At 42.7% G+C, this 22,595-nt stretch overlaps 1 protein-coding gene across 1 annotated transcript in view; it reads left to right on the top strand.

Moving 5' to 3' along the window:
- Window positions 1-22,000, top strand: part of lyn (LYN proto-oncogene, Src family tyrosine kinase) — a 68,128-nt gene extending 46,128 nt beyond the window's left edge. Inside the window, exons 9-13 of the mRNA XM_056292630.1 lie at window positions 3,666-3,848; window positions 7,317-7,393; window positions 11,607-11,760; window positions 15,912-16,043; window positions 18,506-22,000. Of these exons, the coding sequence (XP_056148605.1) occupies window positions 3,666-3,848; window positions 7,317-7,393; window positions 11,607-11,760; window positions 15,912-16,043; window positions 18,506-18,708 (749 nt within the window). The 3' untranslated portion in view covers window positions 18,709-22,000. The remainder of the gene's footprint in view (window positions 1-3,665; window positions 3,849-7,316; window positions 7,394-11,606; window positions 11,761-15,911; window positions 16,044-18,505) is intronic.
- The last annotated feature ends 595 nt before the right edge of the window (window positions 22,001-22,595 follow it).

Here is a 22,595-nt window from a genome sequence, read left to right as displayed (position 1 = left end):
AAAAAAAAAAAAAAAAAAGAATCCAGGAGGGTCACGGCACCAATGTAACGGGGGCAGTCCTATGCTGTTCTATGCTGGTCAGCCTGCTGCACGCCCGTCACTCTCATCATTAGCTCTGCGTTGTGTTCTAGTTGGGTGGGGCCCCAGGTGTTGTGGGGGCCCTCAGTCTCTCGTCATCATCATCATGATCAAGGAAGGAGGGGGGACACACAGGACTCTATTTGGCCCACCTTGCCATTTATTTTGGTTTCAAACCCTTCGACAAACGTCCAGTCCTCCAGCGGGAGCGGTGTTTCTTACGGACGTGGGGGTCGAAGTTCAACCACTGCCCGGACTTCACTCGTGTGCGTTAGAAGGAGAAACCGTCCACGGGACTCCGATGTAAGAAAGGATAAACAAGTATTTTATCCCACAGCTTGCAGTATCTTCTTACAGGGATACTCAAGGTTACGTTCTCCTCAACCAGCAAACTGTCCTACGGTAAGAAATACGTGTGGCTCGGCTCGATTGCTGCTTGAGACTCCTCCCACAAAACAAAAATGGCCTCTCCCGCGTTCCCTCTTCCGTGTACCCACAAGACCTCTCTCTTAAAGCGACAGTACATGTATATGACGGTCGTTGGAAAACATACATAAAAGTAAATAATGACATAAAATAAAATGTAGTAAACACAAATAACAGCACACAGACAGGATTTGGTGATATTTCATACTCAAACAAAATAAAATAAAAACATTAATTTTAGCCTGGTTACACTAGCCAACAATTCAAAAACAGACCAACCGACAGACTGGCGGTAATTCATTGACTGTCCAATCAAATCAGGATATTAAATAATATAATTTAATGGAAGCAGATTGGTTTTCTGAAATTGTTTAATTACGATGAAAACCAGGAGATTCTCAAGGGGATTGAGTTATATTTTCACCACAACAGCAGACCTAACATTTTGGGTAAATTTACATTAACAAGCGTTCTGATGGGGGGAAAAAAAGAAAAAAAGATAACAAGATTAGAAAACATGAGTTTCATTGGACTGGATCTTTAAAATCATAGGACACACCAGGCCCAGGTATATCCAGTCAGTACTGAGGTCCCTTCCAGCTCCAGCTACCATAGAGGAAGACAGCAAGCGTTGGTAGACAGAGTGGACGGCCTTCCACAAAACGAAAGATGAACTCCTGTTTTATCAGGGAAGTGGATTTTAGTATAAGGTGTGTTGAACTACAATAGGGAAAAAAAAGTATTCAGAAAAAGAGAGACGCCAGTCTTCTAGGATGACATTATTAGATCCTTTTTGCTTTGCTCATTTTCCCCTGCAATTTACTTGTGAAAACTCTTAAAGTTCACGACTGTCAGTAACTTCTGTCTGCCTACACGATATGAGGTTTTACAGGGCCCAGGGCTCACGACACTCACTGTAAAAGCATTTTGGAAGTACAAAAATGCATGGATGTCACTGTGACTGTTTGTCTCTAAAAAGTTAAATATTCTCAAAACCATACAGGTTTTCCTCGTCACAAAGGAAAATTGATAATGTCTAAAGGAATGAAAAACCCCAAAATTACATTAATGTTGGCTGCTCTCTTTGTTCACCGGATCTTTTCAGTGTCTCGGTTCTCAGCGGACATGTAGAAAGCAGGAATGAGGAGAAGTCACCATCCACCATTCCTTCTCAAACATCTGGATGTGTTCATGTCACTGTTCACTAGCGTGCATGTGTTGTGTCTGTTCTGTCTGTTTTGTGTGCTGGTCACATCGGCCTGAGTTCCTCCTTACGGCTGAGAATCAGGAACTAATCACATTCGCAAATGTTTAAATACACGTACTACAGCCACGGGCCCTAAGCTATTCTGCTCCTCTCCACCCACACTTCCTCTTTTTCGCATCAACTCTTTCAATAATCCTTTACACCTGTTTCATACTAACTGCTATGACTTGTTCACCCAACAGACCGATGTCATAACAATCCAACCAACCAACCAACCAACCAACCAATCAACTGACCAATTGATCAATCAGTCAATAAATCAGTCAGTCAATCAATCAAACTTTGGCTGATAAAGCACATTTTGTACATTGAAATGCAATGCAATGTGCTTTACATTAGGTTTAAGTGCACATATAAAAAGAAAGTAATGGATAAAAGAAGAAAACAGACTAAATGAAAAAAACAAACCTAGAACAATTTTTTAGATTACTAATGAAACAACGAGCTTCATAATTGCAATATTGAAAAGCTTCCTGCCAGCGGACAAAGCGTACTCTACATTGCTGTTAGCAGTGCGAAGCATCAAAACATCCAGCTGAATGCTGCATTTGTATCATATTATTGTTAACCAAGCTGTGCAGGAGCACACCTCCCCAGAGAGGTGGGTGACAGATGGCATCTGCATGGTCATCACAGCTTGAAAAAAACATTGCAGTTTCACTTCCTGCATTTAAAAAAAAAATTTTTTTTTTTACCTTCCAAACAAGTTCTCGTGAGTTTAAAATTGAGCCATTCTCCGACGTGGTAAACTGTAGAGAATCAGAGTTGAGAAATGGGTGCTGCCCGCAAAGTTTTATCAGCCGTTTGTCCTATGTGTCCTACAAGCGTCTGGCAAACTGCATCTGTCAAATAATCCAACTGCACATAAACCTCCAAACGTCTGAAAGAACTAAACTACATTTAAATATATACACATTAAACCAAAGAATGGGGATATAACGGAAAATGTCACCGTCTCACACGCACAAAATCAAATATTTATTCGCTATCAGTTCATAGAACAAGGGAAAGAACCGTTTACAGAAACAAAAATAGTCCAAAAGACTGAGTAAAGTGGAAGACTGAAGTCATGTTGAAAAACTAAAGAGCCTTTATTCTAAAGGTTTACCGGCAGGTACCAGAGCTGAATACCAATTCAACACATATTGTGATTCTTCAAACATCATGATATAATAAATATTGTGATTTAATATTACATTTTTAAGGCTCTGTCTCCTTTTGATTTATGGTAAAATGAGAAAACCGCATTAATCCAAAAAAAAGAGAGCAAAAAAGCAGAACAAAATGCATTTATTCTAAGCCCTGTGTGTTACAAAACATTAATAATAAGCCTCGCTGACTAAAACATTAACACAATTCATATTCACATGTATAAATCATGACGTCAAAGCTCTTCATTTCATAGCCTCTGTTCATAGTGTTTCATCAATGCGATTTAGGGAAAGTGCTGCAATATTAAAACCGTCACGGATGAGTATCGCGACTTCGCACTCAATCGATTTTTTTCCCTTCACCATGAGCAGGTTTATGAGAACACCGACATGTTTCATGGAAAGTTTCAGACGTCAAATACAAAGGCTGATGTCTGAAACTTCTGCTGCACAGACCTGACAAAGAACTCCTTTGTCGATGCAAAATATTGTTTGTTTTTCCATAGTATTTGTTTTAATCCGTAGAGGTGATGGCTTCCTGTATGATGACTTTTATTTTCCCTTCTCCTATTTTTTCTGCATTGCTTTGTTTGTCTCTCCACCCTGTATTTCTGTAGAAGTCATGCAACAAACACGTCAGTAGACACTTTCACGCTTCGATAGAGACGCAATAATTTTCTGTTTCCACTTCTCTGTCTCTCTCTCCCCCTCTTTCTCTCTCTATCTGCCTATGTCTTCATCAGCCTACTACAACAACAACACCACGGTGGCGGTAAAGACGCTGAAGGCAGGCACCATGTCCGTCGAGGCCTTCATGGAGGAGGCCAATTTGATGAAGACTTTACAGCACAACAGGCTGGTGCGGCTGTACGCTGTCGTGACCAAGTCAGAGCCCATCTATATCATCACCGAATACATGGCGAATGGTGAACCCTCTCTCTCTGTCTTTAACACACACACAATAAACACACATGCACATAAACTCACACAGACGCTCTCTCTCTCTATCCATCTACCTCTGCATGCCTTTGAATTGAAATCCAATAGTACTTCGGCAGATACGTCTTCATTTCTTCGATTATACATATATAAATATATATCATATTCTTACATTCAAACAAAATGTGATATTCACCCCCCCACCCCACTGAATTATCACTACATAAAGAGCAGGTCCCCTCATTCCTACTTAAACTCTTGTATCTTCCTGTTATTTTTGGGATTATAGTATAGTATAATTAGTATAGTATAATTGTAAATAGATCGTCTCTAGCTACTGTTTTCATGCAATTGCATGTTCTTCCCGTGGCTGCGTGAGTTTCCTCCGGGTGTTCTGGTTTCCTCCCACCATCAAAAAGACATGCATGGGGCGACCGGGTAGCGTAGCGGTTTATTCCGTTGCCTACCAATACGGGGATCATCGGTTAGAATCCCCGTGTCACCTCTGACTTGGTCAGGTGTCCCTACAGACAGAATTGGCTGTGTCTGCGGGTGGGATGCCAGACGTGGGTATGCGTCCTGGTCGCTGCACTAGTGCCTCCTCTGGTTGGTCGGGGCACCTGTTCAAGGGGGAGGGGGAACTGGGGGGAATAGCATGATTCTCCCACGCGCTATGTCCCCCTGGCGAAACTCCTCACTGTCAGGTGAAAAGAAGCGGCTGGCGGACACCATGTGCATCGGAGGAGACATGTGGTAGTCTGCAGCCCTCCCCAGATCGGCAGAGAGGGTGGGGCAGCGACCGTGATGGCTCGGAGTGGGGTAATTTGCCAAATGCAATTGGGGAGAAAAAAGGGGGAACACCCCCAAAAAAAGACCTGGGAACACCTCCCCAAAAAAGACATGCATGTTAGAGTTAATACTCCTGTCTGTGCCCCTTAGCAAGGCAATGGAAAGAAGAACTGGAGTTGGTCTCCAGGTGCTGCAGCTGCCCACTGCTCCTATACAATAGGATGGGTTAAATGCAGAGAACATATTTCACTGTAACTCTACCATGAAAAAATAAAGTGGCTTTCATTCATAAGTCACCTTGTATAAGATTTATAGCTATATTTTCCTTTAAACCTGCAGTGCAGAACTTTTGCTCCCCCCTCTGGAAGTGAGAGTAATTACATAACCACTGTCGGCACGCACTTAGTTAATAGTTACAAAAATACTTACAAAAATACAAAGACATTTCCACAGTTCTAAGACAATAATCCATTATTTAGGCAGATTAAATGTAAGAGCTATATAAACTACTCCAGATATTTGACAAATACCAATCTGTCCAAGAGCAGTAACATGACATCCATGTCTGCCCTCAGTCCCTTCTCTTCTTTCAACACTCTCCAACAAGGAAAAGCTACACCAATAGTTATCCGTGTTTGTCCTCACCATCAATTGCTTTATTTTTTTTACTTTAATTCTTCCTCTGAACGCCGAGTATCTTTTTCCCATGGTGCCGCGCAACTGCTACCATGGGCTATGCGTCACAAATTGTGGTCACTCACTCATTCATGGGCGACCTGCAAGGGACATTTCATAGGGATGTTTAGTAGGACGCACTCGCAACTCACAGCAAGCGCGTTGTGGGTCTGGACGGTTTCATGGTTGTTTCTCTGGAGCATCAAAAACTACCCTGTTGCTACTTCAGCTCTGGGAAAGCAGTAGCATCTATCGTTTTTCCAAACAACTTTAGATCCAACTTCCTTGTGACCCCACCCTTAGCAATAGGACCACCCTTAACACTGACCAAGTGTGTCTGCTCCTGAAGCTGAGTCTTCAGTCCACGTACTTCACATACAGGGAGCAGTATGAGAAGTATGGGTGTGCTATGGGTTCCCCAGTCTCACCTGTAGGGGCCAATTTGTATATGGAAGAAGTGGAAAAGAGGGCTCTGATGTCCTATCCAGGGACACTACCTAGCCATTAGTTCAGATTTGTGGACGACACCTGGGTTAAAATTAAATGTCAGGACGTATCACATTTCACCGACCACATCAACTCTGTGGACAACCACATCAAGTTCACCAGGGAGGATGTGAAAAATTACAGATTAGTCTTCTTAGACTGTGAAATTGCAATTGGTGATGGGGACATTTGATTGTTGAAGTTTATCGTAAACCAACACATACTGATCAGTACTTACGGTTTGACTCTAATCATCCACTGAAGCACAAACTAGGAGTCATCAGGACACTGTACCACCAAGCTGACAACGTCCCCACTGACACAGCGGCCGGGGAAGGGGAGAAATCCCACATTAAACAGGCCCTGGTTAAGTGTGGTTATCCTAACTGGGCGTTTGTCAAAGCCAAGAAGACACCAAACAGTGCACCAGCTGATCAAAGACAGGGGAAGGACAAAAATTGCCTAAGCATAAACCAGTGGTGATGCCATATGTGGCGGGAGTGTCGGAACAGCTGAGACGCGTATTTTCCAAACACCGCATCTCAGTTGCTTTCAAACCCCAAAACATGCTGTGCCAGGGATTGGTCCACCCCAAGGATCAGGTCCCCCGGCACAAACAGAGCAATGGAGTGTACATTGTTAAGTGCCGGGAGGATTGCCTTGACTTGTACATTGGGGGAACCAAACAGACACTGGCCAAGAGGATGGCACAACACAGAAGAACTAACATGTCTGGCCAGGACTCCAAAGTCTACACCCATCTACAGGCCAGTGTCCACTCTTTCAAGGATGAGGATGTGCACATCCTTGATAGAGAGGAACGCTGGTCTGAATGGGGAGTCAAAGAGGCCATTTATGTTAACAGGGAATGACTGTCCCTGAACTGGGGGCGGGGGGGGGGCTTAAGAGTACATCTGTCACCATCTTAAAATGCTGTGAACTATTCCCCAATCATCTGTGAATAGTACACATGGCCATTGTAACTAGTTAACGGTCACGGTAATTTGTATATGAAACCGATTGTTGTTTTCAGTTGTTATGCCACTGTATTGTTTATAAGGGTGGAGATACCTGCAGTCAGTTGAGACTGAAGAGGTCAGTTAGATGAGTGATGAAACGTTTCTCTCAATAAATGTTGTGTCCAAATGAACTGATTCAACTTCCTGTGATGTTGTGTGATATGCATTTTGCCAGAAGTTAAATGGTAATAGGTTCTTATAGGCAGATGGGTGTGCAGTGTGTAAGTGTAGGGATAAGTAAAAATGCAGTGAATGTGGCAATTTTGTGGGCTAACACACCTCATCAACAATATTTTAGGTTAAATCAGAGGACACAAACTTGACTTGATATTGACTTGTGGTTCTTTTACAGGGAGTCTTATTAGGGCATTGGACAGGGAAAATGCTTTTGCACGTATACAAACACTAATGCAAAAACAAACACACATTTGAAAAAAACCCAGCGATGATAACATTTTATCCACTTTTGTCTGCTCTTTTATCTAGGCAGCTTGCTGGACTTCTTAAAGAGCGAGGCGGGATGCAGATTGCAACTACCAAAGCTCATCGATTTTTCCGCACAGGTGATTTCCACACTGACTGATGGAAAAATGCATGAGATTTATGAAAAACGCTTGCTTAACTTTGTTGTTGTGTCATAGGTGGTGTCACTTTATACGTGGCTGAACTAAAATACGGAAGGCTGACATAACGGGAAGCTTGTTGCATTACGTGGTTTCTTCTCAAGCACAAATCTTTTGTGATTCTGTGAGAAGACCAAAGTTCTCTAAGGTTCATTGAACGGAGAAGAGCAAAGCACACACTGTCAGGATTTAGGGGCCCCAGGCCCTGTGTAGCTTAGTGAAAGAAAAATAATAATAAAAATAGATTAAGCACTTGCACTATGGTATGGTAATGGGATGATTTTCTCAGAAACGGCCCTGGACTCTACTTTTAGTCCTGACCTTCGGTATTTAATAACTCCATACCAGCACTACAAAGTGTTATGACACAAGTCTCATTAAGCAAACTATCAGTCTCAGTCTCAACACTTTTGATAGAACTTTGATAGAAGTCTGACATAGACAGACTATGTCAGACTAAACACCCGTCATTGAAAACCTAACAGCTTAAAACTGTAGTCTAGTTTTCCAGTCATTGTTCACAGTTGGAAAATGATAAAATTGACTAAATGTCCAGGAAATATTATTGAGGTAGTATAAAATTGTAGTCAGGTTAAAAACAATCATATTATTGCCAGTTGAGATGGCATTTTTAAACCATATTTTAGCTGAGATTGCTCATCCGCACTTGAGGTTTGCATGGCATGTTGAGTAAGCAGCTAAAAGTTACACAATCTGGAGACTGTTGAGACTTCCACTGATAGTTAATACTGAATAATATGACCAGTGGCAGATTCAGGCTGTTTGAGGGATGGGGGTGAAAATAATAAAAAGGGCACCAGCTGTATGCCGTGTGGCACCAGAGCACAGAAAGTTGTGATGCATTTATGGTGAAATAGTTACAAGGGCAGCCTAGATGGCACTTTACCATGTTTTGTCCACTGGAATGGCACCCTAGAGAGTACTACATCACGTTGTCTTGCACATTGGGCCACCCGAGAGGACACTTTATTATGTTTTATCGACCATAGGGGCATCCAAGGGGGCACATTTGCGGCACTTAGTGAACAGTGAATATGTCTTCTGTGAGCAACAATTGTCATACTATATCCATGCACTAATCCTGGAAAATGTCCTTGAAAAGTCCTGGAAAGTGACTTCCTAAAAAGATCAGTAACCCAATAATAAGTGAAAAGTGATATTGGTGTTGACTACCTTAGCTGAGTCTATAAAACACCAGGGTTGAGTATACATAAATCTGGCACAACACTTGGACAAATGACAGGTTGAGTACAAATTGGGGCTTGGGAAATCACATGCTATGCAAGACAAATGCTAAAATAATGAACATGCATCCCAGGTAAAAACTAAGACACAACAGGATTAAACCACAATAGGTACACTCAAAATGCTGTTTGGAGATTGGACTCAAGGTTTCAAAGTTTGGAAAATGCAAACACTCAAGGAGAGGATTGTGACATTACAGACCGGAGTAGGCCGACGAGTAGAATTGTGCAATGCCATTTTATTTACCCACTTCATGGAAACAAAAGACCTAAACGCTTGGTGCAGATGCCAGCCCATAATATCTTATTACTTTCTTATATTAACCTTTGAGCCACCCTCACTTTACCATCAGCTATTCTTTTGTCACACTGAAAATGAAACATGATGCCATCTGGAAAATGAAATAGCTGACGGGAAGTATTTTGTTCCTTTTCTTATTTGTATTCACACTACACTGTTAGCACTCATACTTCGCTTTTAGTACACACACTTTGCTTTTAAACAAAGTCCCTCAATTCTAACTTGTTACTTAATTAGGTGACCTGGCATATGTTGAATAAAACTGTAATAACATTGTTCTTTATGTTATAATTGAAGACTTGGATTTGCTGCAAACCCTTCTACAAATGTATTTGAAGAAAAATTACGAAAAAATAGTATAGATAAAATACAAATTTGGAACACACACACAATCATCATCATCGGTGGTCACTTGGGGTTGAGTATGACTGTACTCCCTCTGGGTCCTGGCGAGTTGTCAGATGGGTATAGAGGCCGATCCTGGTGCCGCATATATTGGCAAGGGTGTGAAGAAGTGGTTGAGGATGTGGTTTGGACATTTCTCGTAATTTGCTTTTTCTGAGTCTGTGGTTGTTTTCAGCAGTACGGTGGAGGTCATGGTTGTAGTGTGCAACAGCCTCATGGACAGTGAGTCTCCAGGCCTCCCTGTTTTTTGCTGCTTGTTCCCAGGTGTTAAGGTCAATGCCAAACACTTTGACATGGGCCCTGATATTATCTTTATATTGCTTCTTTGTCTTCCTGGGGCATGGCGTCCTGTCACTAGCTGAGAATAAGGGACTTGTTTCAGGACGCAGGAGGCAGGCATGTGGAGGACATGGCCAGCCCATCTCAGCTGATGTTGTACCATGGTGTCAGTTATAATAAGCATGCTGGCCTCCTTAAGGATGCTGAAGTTGGTGCGCTTATCCTCCCAGCTGATCTTAAGGATCTTCCTGAGCCATCACAGTTGATATGCATTGAGTGCCTTCAGGTGCCTGCTATATGTGGTCCAAGTTTCTGACCCACACAGTAGGGTTGGCAGCACTACCGCTTTATACGCCAGAATTTTTATTCTGGCCTGAAGGTCCGTTTTCAAAAACCCTTTTACTCAATGTTGAGAAGACCAGGCTGGCACAACTCAGACGATGGTGTATTTCAATGTCAGTGTTGGCTGTGGGGGAGAGAAGGCTGCCAAGATATGGGAAATGTTCCATGTTTTCGAGTCTGGTGTTGTCTACAGAGATGGATGGGGGCAGAGCAGACATTTCTGTTGGGTGAGGGTTGGTAGAGGATATGGGTCTTTATTATGTTAATGGCCAGGCCAAGCTACTTGTATGCCTTTCCAAAGGCGTCCAGTATGCTCAAGTTCCTCTTCTATGAGGGACATTAAGGTGTCATCAGCTCAATGTAGTGGTGGTTTTATTTTTAGCCCTCAATCTGTTAATGTTCTGAAGATTCCCATCAGTTTGTGATTTCGACTGCCTGAGGCAGATTGGGACCCGTGAGGTGGAGAATGGTGGCAGTGAAGACAGAAAACATTGTTGAGGCAATGACACAGCCTTGTTTTAACTCCTGTATGGACCTTGAAGGACTCTGTCTCATCTCCATAACTGCCGAGTACTCTAGCTGACATATTGTCATATTATAGTCATAGTACGCCGATATATGTGTCAGGGCAGCCTATTGTTAACAGAACTGGCTAGGGGGCCTGACAGTTATGGAATCAAAAGCTTTGGTTAAGTCTATAAAGGCCATCCACAATGGTTGAGTCTGTTCCTGGGCTTTTTCTTGAAGTTTGCGAATGGTAAAAATCATGTCCATGGTGCCTCCGTTAGGATGAAAACTGCTCTGGGATTCCGGCAAAGTTTCCTCTGATATTGGGAGGAGTCTGTTGGCTAAGGCCCTAGCCAGAGCTTTCCCTGTGGTGGAAAGCAGGGAAATACCACAGTAGTTTCCACACTCAGCTTTGTCCCCTTTCTTAAAGATAGAGACAATGAGTGCATCCCTAATTTGCGCAGTGATTTCCCATGTTTTTTCCATATTTTAAGTAGCAGGGCATGGACATGTCTCAGGAGTGTAGGGTCCACCTGCCCTCGGTACTTCTGCTAGTATTCCATCAGGACCAGCAGCCTTGTTGATTTTCATCTTCCTGATGGCATCCTGAAATTCTCTTAGACTAGGTGGTGCTGCCACGTCCTCCTGTTTCGGTTGTTGAGGCAGTTGTTGGAGAACATCCATCTCAGGGCGAGAGTCCCAGTTTAAAAGGTGCTGGTAGTGCTCTTTCGACTTCTCTTTGATTGACTCATCTGTTAGCAGTGTGTGCCCATCTTTGGGGCAAAGGGGGGTTAGATGGCAGTGGCTGGGACTATATATTGCTTTAGTAGTATCAAAGAGTCAAAATGTGTTTTCATGGCCTACTGTGATCTCATATTCCTGAGCATCAGTTCTCTCTCTAATTCACTGAGATTGGATGACTCATAAGCATGAAAATAAAGTATGTTTTGATAGGTGTTGGTCCCGGAATGCCCGTATTACCCTATACCTCACATAAAGGTCTGGGCTCATACACAACCCTTGCTTGACACAATGTCATATTGTTTCACTGCAGATAGCAGAGGGCATGGCGTACATTGAGAAGAAGAACTACATCCACAGAGACCTGAGAGCAGCCAATGTTTTGGTGTCTGAGAGTCTGCTCTGCAAGATTGCCGATTTCGGATTGGCAAGGGTCATCGAGGATGATCAATACACAGCCAGAGAGGGTATGTTTGTTTGTTTGTGTGTGTGTGTGAAGTTGTCGATTTTATTTTTATAGCCCAATATCACAAATTACAAATTTGCCTCAGGGGGCTTTACAGCAATACAACATCCTGTCCTCTGACCCCTCGCATTGGATAAGGAACAACTCCCTAAAAAAAAAAAACCTTTAACGGAGAGAAAAAAATAGGAAGAAACCTCATGGACAGTTGTGCAATGTATGTTATGTGTACAGAATAAAACACAATTTACAGAATACAACATTGAAAGAGGATAACAGAATTATAATGGAATTATAAGATATAAGAAGAATATGATGAGAAGGATGCCAAGCAGAGTACATATGCCACCGGAACAGCCCAGGACTGAGCCACGTGGCCACTATCACCATGTAGACCTGGCAGGAAGACAGACTACACATGCACACAGGGGAGACTCACAACACACCATTCACATACAGGAGAGAAAAGACATTAGGCACACATTGGAGAGAGAGAAGGACACAACATTGAAACAGGATAACAAAATGATATGGGTTTATAAGGTATATAAAGAATGTGATAAGGAAGATGCCAAGCAGCGTCCAGGTGGTGACCCCCACCACCATGAAGACCTGGGAGGAGGACAGACTACAGGTGCACACAGGGGAGACTCACATCACACCATTCACAGGAGAAGAGATAGGGGAAAAAATCATTCAGAGAGAGAGAGAGAAAAGACACGTGAGAACAGTGCTTGCAGCATTTTGAACCATTTGAAGACTTTTAGTATTAACACGTAGCAGACCTAAAAACAGAACATTACAATAATCAAGTCTGGATGAAACAAATGCATGTATTAGTCTCTGGGTCAGCCATGGACAGGAAAGATCGAATTTCAGCTATGTTAGGCAAGTGAAAAAAAAGGCAGCTCGCCATTTACATTCCAGTCTCTTGCAGGCCTGCTTAATAGTACATGTCTCATCATTAAACCAGGGTGTAGGCCTCTTTAGTTGCCTATGGTAGTGAGAGATGCAGCTGAATCAAGAAGACTAGAGAGGGCTGCAATTAAGTCACTGTGAGATTTTCAACAGAGTCTATCTCTACACTGAAAGGAGCTGGTCCAACGCAGGCCAAATGCAGCTATAGTGAATGGACCAATGTGGCAAGTGGCAATAACATCTGTGCTGACACTAATAGGACAGGCCAATGATGCTACAAATTTAATGAAAAAATTATCTGACACAGCAGATGTGTTTGGCAAGAAAGTCCAATCAGAAACAGCTATCCCTTTAGATACAACCAAATCAAGGGTGTTACCACTGCAATGAGTCGACTCTTGAACAAACTGAGCGAACCCAAAAGTATCAACAAGCATCACAAAGGCTTTACTTAAGAGGATCAGTAGCCTTATTCAGATGAATATTGAAATCACCAAGAATTAGAATCTTACCAGAATGAGTAACAAGACCTGAGATAAATTCTCCAAATTCTTCAAGAAATAGTGAGTAAGGGCCATGGGGTCGATAGAATATCAAAATCTGGACTGAGCAGAGTTAGACTAAGAGCCTCAAAAGGCCTCCGCGGTGGTGTAGCGGTCTAAGCATCGGCTTTGTGTCGATGCAGTTGCCCACTGGGGACCGGGATTCGTGCCCCGGTCTCGTCAGATCCGACTATGGCTGGACTCGATGAAGCAGCAATAATTGGCAACGCTGTCTTTGGGAGGGGGGCAGAGTCGGCTTGTATTCATCACATGAATGCGTCTCTGTGTGTGTCAGAAAAAGCAGTGGTTCGGCCTGGAGTCGCCTTGTCACGAAAGCGGCGAGGGATCTCCTTCGAGACTGCCGGCCGGAGAGATGCCGTTGTCGAAGGCATGTAGTATGAGGGTGGGTGTTTGAACTAAAATAGGGATCGATTGGCCACTAAATTGGGAGAAAAAAAAGGGAAAAATCCGAAATAAATTTGTAAAAATAAAATAAAAGAGCCTCAAAAGATTTGAATTTGGCTTGAAGTTCAGAAGTTAAATTGAATATTGTGGCGGACACTAGGGGCTATGCCTCTCACCCAGAAGGGCTGTGAGCTGGGGGCGTGGTTTACGTTCCCGGGCTCTCTGGTGCAAGGTTGTTCCCGTTTCAGTTTGGTTTTGGAGCTGAGGAATAAAGTTCAAACTCGCCTTCGTCTCGTGTGTTTTTCCTCATCCTGTCACAATATAAACTTAAATATTAAGGTAACACCCCCACCTTGTTTGTTTGCCCAAGCTACATGAGCGTAAGTATAGTCAGGTGGGGAAGCTTCATTTAAGGGAAGGAAAACATTTGGTTTCGGCCATGTTTGACATAACCCAGTCATATCAAAACTATGTTCAAGAATCAGATTATTTATTAGTAAGGCTTTAGTAGACAGTGATTTGATATTTATGAAACCAAATTTAAGCATCTTGTTGAAGTGATCAGGACTAGACAGAATTTAAGAGCTACCACTAGATGAATTATCAATTGGAATTAGACACCCTGTATTATTAGTTGACAATTTAGAAGACCTATGCTTTGGATGATGTGTGGTCACACTTTTGATAACATTAGATGTTTGGTTATGAAGATTATTAGGTGCTTCGTTGCACATTTCACCATCACCAATAGTAGGAATAATTATAAGATTATTGTGATTCAAATATTTAGGAGAGGGGCTCTTGGGAGCAATACAGCAGGAAAGGGAGACAGTCTCAATGTTATAAACCAAGCTGTCTGTCTGATAATTTATGCTATGAGAAATTCCCTGACTAAATATATTAACTAGTTGATGCCACAGCCACACAGGCTCTCTAATCACCTGCGACCCTCTGAATGATAAGTCACTAGTAATAAGTCGCTAACTAAATGTAGACAGCTATCTATATTGCTAGACAAAAGAGAGGCACCTTCCCCAGTAAGGTGAATGCTGTCCCCTTTCAGCAGGTAAGGGTGGTCCCCAGAAAGGCCAGTTATCAACAAAACCTAATCCCTGCTCATTACAGTAACGGACCAGCCAGCGGTTCATTGAGGTGAGCCTACTGTACATCTCATCATTAACCCTCATGGGTAAGAGACCAGAGACAATTAATCAATGCTGATACATCTTTCTAGCCAACTCAAGCGTTCTGACTAGGCTGGCTTCTGTGACCTCTTGATTGCTTCATCCTAGCATTATTGGTGCTGACATTAACAGTGTTGCTGAAAGTAGTGGTGCTGTGTGCCTGGGTTCCCCGATTCTCCCCCTGTGAGGCCAGCACCCTAATGCCCCTTTTCCAGCAACAAGGAACTGGTTCGGTGCCAGTTCGCAAACCCTTTTTTGAACAGTTCAGAGCATTTCCACCAAAAATAAATTGGTTCCAAACCCGAAAAATTAGTTCTGAACCGGCACCAAAAAATAGCAGGTTCTTCAGCGCGAACTGTTAAACTAGGCTAAGCTAGAAGCTAGTAAACAGACTAGGAACAAAGGCTGCCTACTAACACAAGAGTCATTAGAAAGAAAACTTGTGAATCTAGCAATGAGTGAACTAAGCACAGAAAATAACAAAATCAATAGGACATTTAGAGGCAAGTAAGAGAATAAACAGCAGTTGTCGATCTCACGAAGATGAATCTCATGAAGGCGAAAATCGGATGCCGACGACCTAAAACTCTGTGTGTGTGTGTCTCCTATATGCTTATTAAAGCTGATGCTTATTAAAGGTGAGCCGTGTCATTTCTATTCCTCTAATAGGACTAGGAGTGCTATTACCACTGTCACTGTTATGCTTTTTTGTTTATTTCATGGATAAATATGAAACAGCAGAGACATATGAAACAGCAGAGTCCAACAAGAAGTGCTTTTCACAGTCTTAAAACGGCTAAAGTCCAAGCATCGCAACTATGATATGGTGATTTACATTTATGACATGACATTTATGGTGATTGATGACATGACACGGTGATTTACATTGTGTTCCATGAGAGAGGGGTGAGATAAAGAGAAAGCAGAGGAAAGGGAGGAAGACAGAGAAAGAAAGGTAGAAACAGTAAGAGACACAGTATAGCCATGTTCTTGTCAGTAGAGATGGTGTACCTTTTTTGCAACAAAATGTCATTCTTGTTAATAAGTCTAATTGTGATTAACTATACCTGTACATTATATGCGTTTGTTTTTTCCTATATTCCCAGGGGCCAAGTTTCCCATCAAGTGGACGGCCCCAGAGGCCATTAACTATGGCTCCTTCACCATCAAGTCAGACATGTGGTCCTTTGGCGTACTCCTTTATGAGATTATCACCTATGGAAAAATTCCTTATCCAGGTGAACATTGATTGCACTTACCATTATTATTACTAACAACCACATATTGTATATGTGCCATTTGGTCTTGACATTGTCCTTCTAGGAGCTTGAAATCATTTGAAAGCCTCAGCAGTAGTAATTGTAGTAGTAAAATTAAAGCTGGAAGTGGTATTCATAGGCTAGTTGCTATTATAGCAGCTTTAGTAGTGATAATAACATCGATAACACTTGGTCCAGATGACATACCTGTGGAGGTAGGGAGGTGTTTAGGAGAGATGGCAGTGGAGCGTATGACTAGATTGTTTAATACAATCTTGGAAAGTGAGAGGATGCCTGAGGACTGGAGAAGAAGTATACTGGTACCGATTTTCAAGAATAAGGGTGATGTGCAGAGCTGTAGTACCTACAGAGGTATAAAGTTGATCAGCCACAGCATGAAGATATGGGAAAGAGTAATAGAAGCTAGGTTAAGAGAGGAGAGGTGATGATTAGCAAGCAGCAGTATGGTTTCATGCCACGAAAGAGCACCACAGATGTGATGTTTGCTTTGAGAATGTTGATGGAGAAGAAGTCAGAAGGAGTTACATTGTGTCTTTGTGGATTTAGAGAAAGCATATGACAAGGTGCCGAGAGAGAAGGTGTGGTATTGTATGAGCAAGTCAGGAGTTGCAGAGAAGTATGTAGGAGTGGTGCAGGATATGTATGAGGGAAGTGTGACAGTGGTGAGGTGTGCAGTAGGAATGACAGATGGGCTCAAGGTGGAGGTGGGATTACATCAAGAATCGGCTTTGAGCCCTTTCTTGTTTGTAATGGTGATGGACAGGTTGACAGACAAGATAAGGCAGGAGTCCTCATGGACTATGATGTTCGTGGATGACATTGTGATCTGTAGCAAGAGTAGGGTGCAGGTTGAAGAGAGCCTAGAGAAGGGGAGGTACACACTGGAAAGAAGAGGAATGAAAGTCAGTAGGAGCAAGATGGAATACATATGCATGAATGAGAGGGGGAACAGCGGAATGGTGAGGATGCAAGGAGTAGAGGTGATGAAAGTGGATGAGTTTAAATATTTGGGGTCAACTGTTCAAAGTAACGGGGAGTGCAGAAGAGAGGTGAAGAGAGTGCAGGCAAGGTGGAGTGGGTGGAGAAGAGTGACAGGAGTGACTTGTGACAGAAGAGTACCAGCAAGAGTTAAAGGGAAGGTTTACATGATGGTAGTGAGACCAGCTATGTTGTATGGTTTGGAGACGGTGGCAATGTTGAAAAGACAGGAGGCGGAGTTGGAGGTGGCAGAGTTGAAGATGCTAAGATTTTCATTGGGAGTGACAAAGAAGGACAGGATTAGGAACGAGTATAATAGAAGGACAGCTCAGGTTGGACGGTTTGGAGACAAAGCAAGAGAGGCAAAATTGAGATGGTTTGGACATGTCTGGAGGAGAGATGCTGGGTGTATTAGGAGAAGGATGCTGAATGTGGAGCTGCCAGGCAAGTGGAAAAGAGGAAGACCAAAGAGGAGGTTTATTTATGTGGTGAGGGAGGACATGCAGGTGGCTGGTGTGACAGAGGAAGATGCAGAGGACAGGAAGAGATGGAAACAGATAATCCACTGTGGCGACCTCTAACGGGAGCAACCAAAAGTAGTAGCAGTAGTAATAACACTGGTAATAGGAGTAGTTACATCCATTTTGGCTTATTTGTGCTTGTTTGCTTCCTTCAGGTTTTGTGTTTGATAACTGCATAACTAAACAATTAATGATTATTTGAATATTGTCCGGCTAGCAGGGTCAATAAGCAATTCATTTGTTCTTTACTGTCATCTGCTGGTCATTTTTGGATAATGCATAAAAGCAGTTGGAGTCAGATTCTGTTTTACAGCCACATTTTTGCATTTTGGGAATTTGACTTGAGGCACTGTTCACTGTGATATTAAAAATAACAAATAGACATAAAACACAAAAATTATAGGTGAAATCCATCCATCCATTATCCAAGCTGCTTATCCTAATTAGGGCTGTGGGATGCTGGAGCCTATCCCAGCAATCATTGGGCATCATATAATAACCTATATTATAGGTTTGTTTGTTTTTTTAATTAAAAGTAACAAAGTAAACAGTAATTGTATAATGTTGGCTCTCTCTGTGTGCAAAGATTTATTGCATTTGACAGTTTAGGAAATAGAAGTGGTGCTGCTTTTACACAGCATTATACGGTTCACTTTATTATCACTCATAGATCCTATTTCTTATTGTATTGACGGTTTGGTAATTTGATATCGAATTTATTGACCAAATCTTCACTCTGTGCATACGTGTGTATGTGTCTGTTTGAATACACGCATGCATGTGTGTTCTAAACTTGGATGTATGTGTGCATGTGTGTGTGTGTGTGTGTGTGTGTGTGTGTGTGTGTGTGTCCCTCTGTTGTGGCTCTCTTTGAGTGCCTACGTGACACTGACTGCACACCCAACTCACTATTTACCCCAGGTATGACCAAAGTGGATGTAATGACGATGATACAGCGCGGCTATCGAATGCCGCAGCCTGAAAACTGTCCCGCGGAGCTCTACAACATCATGATGTCATGCTGGAACAGCAACCCAGACGACAGACCCACCTTTGACTACATGCAGAGTGTCCTGGATGACTTCTACACTGCCACAGAGGGACAATACCAGCAACAGCCTTAGAGAGAGAAGAGAGAGAGAGAAACTCAAAAAGGCATCATACATATTTCGGAGAGACTGACTAAAAGTGGTAGAAATGGGGGATTTTGGCTTCAGGAAAGTCTAAAATCAATTCTTCATTCTTATATTGTCACATTTCAAGACCTAACATATCATTATCGACGTCATAGCTCCATATCGATATTGGCACAAATGCAAGGGATATGATGTATTTTTCAACCCAAAAATTATTTCTGCACAAAGACTAAATGATCCGCCTAAAAAATGTTTCACAATGTGTGCAGCTTGTGTAGAAACCACCAGTTAGGTGTAGGACAGAATAGACTAATCTCCACTACCCAGAGCTGTGGAGTGAAGGGTCCAGTAAAGCCCAGTTGGGATATTGTGGAACTAGTGGCGCTGGGATGCTGATATGACACTGCTTTAGAAACAAGACTGTCGGTTGTACAATTTATTTCCTCCTGGCACTGCAAAAAAAAAAGGCTAAACCAGGGGAAAGCAAGGTGTAGCTCTCTTCACGACAACACAGACACAGGCCGGTTCTTTGAAACGGGCATTTATTGCTTGGGCACGTCTTGTTTCTCCGATACATCCACGCCTTAGTAACGCCGTGACAACCCGTTGGCCGCTTGTCATGAAAAGAGGTTCTTACGTTCTTGGGAGTCTTTTGAAACTTTCTTTTGACTGTCTGCTTTGGCTTCAGACGTCAATAATTGACCTTCAATACAATATATGCAGCACCTGAAAACCTTTTATTCTAAGAAATAATCTCCGTATGGTTCGTCAGCATCAACAGGAAAAGCACCTCTCCCATCGCAGATACCAGGACCCAAGCATCGTGTTAGGCTGCCCTTTATGTGCCTGAGCGTGTGCCCTACTGCATTAGACCCAAGCTTTAACCTTACACCAAACAAACTATTTATTTATTGTATGAAATTATGGGATTATGAATAATAAACATAGAGCATTTATGCAGCAGTACTTACACAAGGTATACCAGCAACGGCTATGTCGCCAGTATCACGTAACGCTACTTTCCCCTGCTGGGGGTGTTTATTAGCTTAGCTGGCGTTAGTAATTGATTTTATATAATGCTATGCTAATTTGGGAAGAAAAAGTTAATTCACTCCGCCGTCCCCCCCCCCCCCCCCCCGTCGATTAATGTGGTCTCTCATCCAGTCCAAAAAATGGCCATCCTCTTCCTGCCCGCTTATTTTAGCTAACTAGAAGTGGTCTCTATGTTTTTGCCTTAATTTCACTCTCGATGACGAGGTGCAGAACAGCACTCAACAAACTCAGAAACTCCACCAAATCCACCTCCATGGTGAATTACCAAACTGCGGCTGATTTGTTGAAAAGTTACTCCTTGGTTTGCACTGAACTTGTCTGTCAGTTATGCTGACATCAGCACTGAGTGACAGTTAAGGGACTAATCATGAAGGAAATCTTATTAAGGCCCGCCCTCAAGATCCATTATCCGAAAACCTTTTTTTTTTCTTTCTAATTTCCCCCCCTTTTTCTCCCCAATTGTATCTGGCCAGTTACCCCGAGCCATCCCGGTCGCTGCTCCACCCCCTCTCTGCCGATCCGGGAAGCGCCCCGACCAACCAGAGGAGGCGCTAGTGCAGTGACCAGGACAAATACCCACATCCGACTTTTCACCCGCAGACACGGCCAATTGTGTCTGTAGGGACGCCCGACCAAGCCGGAGGTAACACGGGATTCGACCTGGCGGTCCTGTGTTGGTAAGCAACGGAATAGACCGCTACGCTACCCAGACGCCCATATCCGAAAACCTTATCCGAAAACCTTATCCGAACCACTTATCCTGCTCTCAGGGTCACGGGGATGATGGGGCCTATCCCAGCAGTCAATGGGTGGTGGGCGGGGAGACACCCTAGACAGTGATGTCAGGCCAAATTGTGTCCGGGCTGCCAAAATGTGTCCGGGTGACGTCATCGCAATGCAATCGCCCTTTTTTTGGATTGCTGGCAACCTAGCTAACTAATTTGTCATTGATGTAAAAAAAAAACATAATAGCAAACATTGGACGTTTCATTTCAATGGAAAATAGGTTTATAGAACATCGTTACTGAAAATCTCGTCCATGCTACATAACATTAGCTAGCTAGTTTGCTAGCTAGCCAACAAGGTGATCAACCAGTAGATGAACTCTAGCCTCAAAGTACGCTTTTTGTGCTTTTCGAAAAACATATCCTAATATAAACAATTGCACGTCGAATAAAAAAGGTGACCCTGCGCATGTATTGTATGATGTAGCTAAAAAGAGTACACTATTAAACCTGCTTTTGCCTGCAATATTACGTCTCTATGAACTACAGCGAGAGAGGAACGCCAGGAATGCGAACTGTCACGATTGCATTGCGATGACGTCACCCGGACACATTTTGGCAGCCCAGACACAATTTACCCTCACAGAGCCAGCAGCAGGTGGCGAGCAGGGCTGAGAGGATTGAAATCTTTCAGGGCTGGAATCTGCCCAAGTGGGCTGTTGAGGTGGAAAATCCCAGTAGTGGTCCTTTCAGCTGATTTCTTCCCTGACAATTCTATTCAACAATGTAGGAAGGTGAGGAAAAATGTTTTGCTGTTGTTGTTTGTTTTGTTTTTGTTTTTTTCAGATATTGTGCTGTACAATTCATAAAATGTTCTATCAATGACAACTCTCATCAAACCCTGTGGAATTAGCAAAAGCAATTTCTCATTTGCATTGCTTGTTGTTTAATTACAAAGGGAAGGGTTGATTGCCTATGAAGTCAACTTCATATTGAAGTCTTGTTGCTGATCCTGCTTGTGCATCGTTTTTTAAGCGTTGGTCTGTAAATTTTTACCAAAACTACTTATTTTCAGAGCTTTTGTTGTTGTTTTCCTGTAGGATTTATTTCTTTCAAGCGCACATTTGGGTAAATAATTTCAAGTGCAACTATTGTTATCAATGTTTCAATAAATGTATCTGATATTACAGTTGGTTTGTTTAAATGACATTCTACTACTACTCCTACTACTTTCGGCTGCTCCCGTTAGGGGTCGCCACAGCGGATCACCCGTTTCCATTTCTTCCTGTCTGCATCTTCCTCTATCACACCAGCCGGCATTTCTTCCTTCACCACACCTATAAACCTCCTCTTTGGCCTTCTTCTGTTCCTCAGCCCTGGAGCTGCCAGGGAAGATGGAAAAAAAAGCTCTGTAAATTAACATAACCCAATAGCACTTATTTGAGATTCAGAGCACCCACATATTTCACTGTAGTTTGATCATTACATTTTGTCTACTTTTGTAGCCAAAAATACAGTTTATTTTTTATGATGTAAAGTTTGTAAAGAAGTATTAAACATGTATTTCTGGTCATGTTGCATTTGAAATTTTTTATTTTTCTTAGCGTTTTTGAGAAATGACGTATGAATACTGAATGAGTAAACTGTAAGATTCGACTTAGAGACGAGAGAGACATTGGTTGTAAATGAACTCTTTACGTAGAACTTAGCAAAGTTAGGATACTCAGCCATCAGGCTACATCTGCGTTTCCTCCAGTTCAGCTCATACTTAACATTACTTCCTAGTCTCGCCTTGCGAGAGCCCCCCATCAAAGACTAACCTGACAGCATGCGCATTAACATAAGTCCCAATACATTACACCCCTTTCCCCCAGTCAACAAAATCTGCCAAGTAGCGTGGAGGGTGCCGGTCTCTTGCCGGACGCTGTAGAGCGGTAGTGGGCACAGGAATGGCCACAGGAGCAGAGGGATCTTCAACAGACCTGCTGGTCTCTGGTCGTGGCGATTCAGATGAGGTAGACTCAAGCGGCCCATCTTCAGGTGACTGCTCACCAGGAACAATGGATTCTCCAGCGACCACATCCGTACGTGCAGTCG

This window comes from Lampris incognitus, chromosome 14 (genome assembly GCF_029633865.1).
Source record: "Lampris incognitus isolate fLamInc1 chromosome 14, fLamInc1.hap2, whole genome shotgun sequence".
Lineage (NCBI taxonomy): Eukaryota > Metazoa > Chordata > Actinopteri > Lampriformes > Lampridae > Lampris > Lampris incognitus.
Note: the sequence above shows the minus strand (reverse complement) of the source record. Positions and strands in the feature narration are given on the sequence as shown.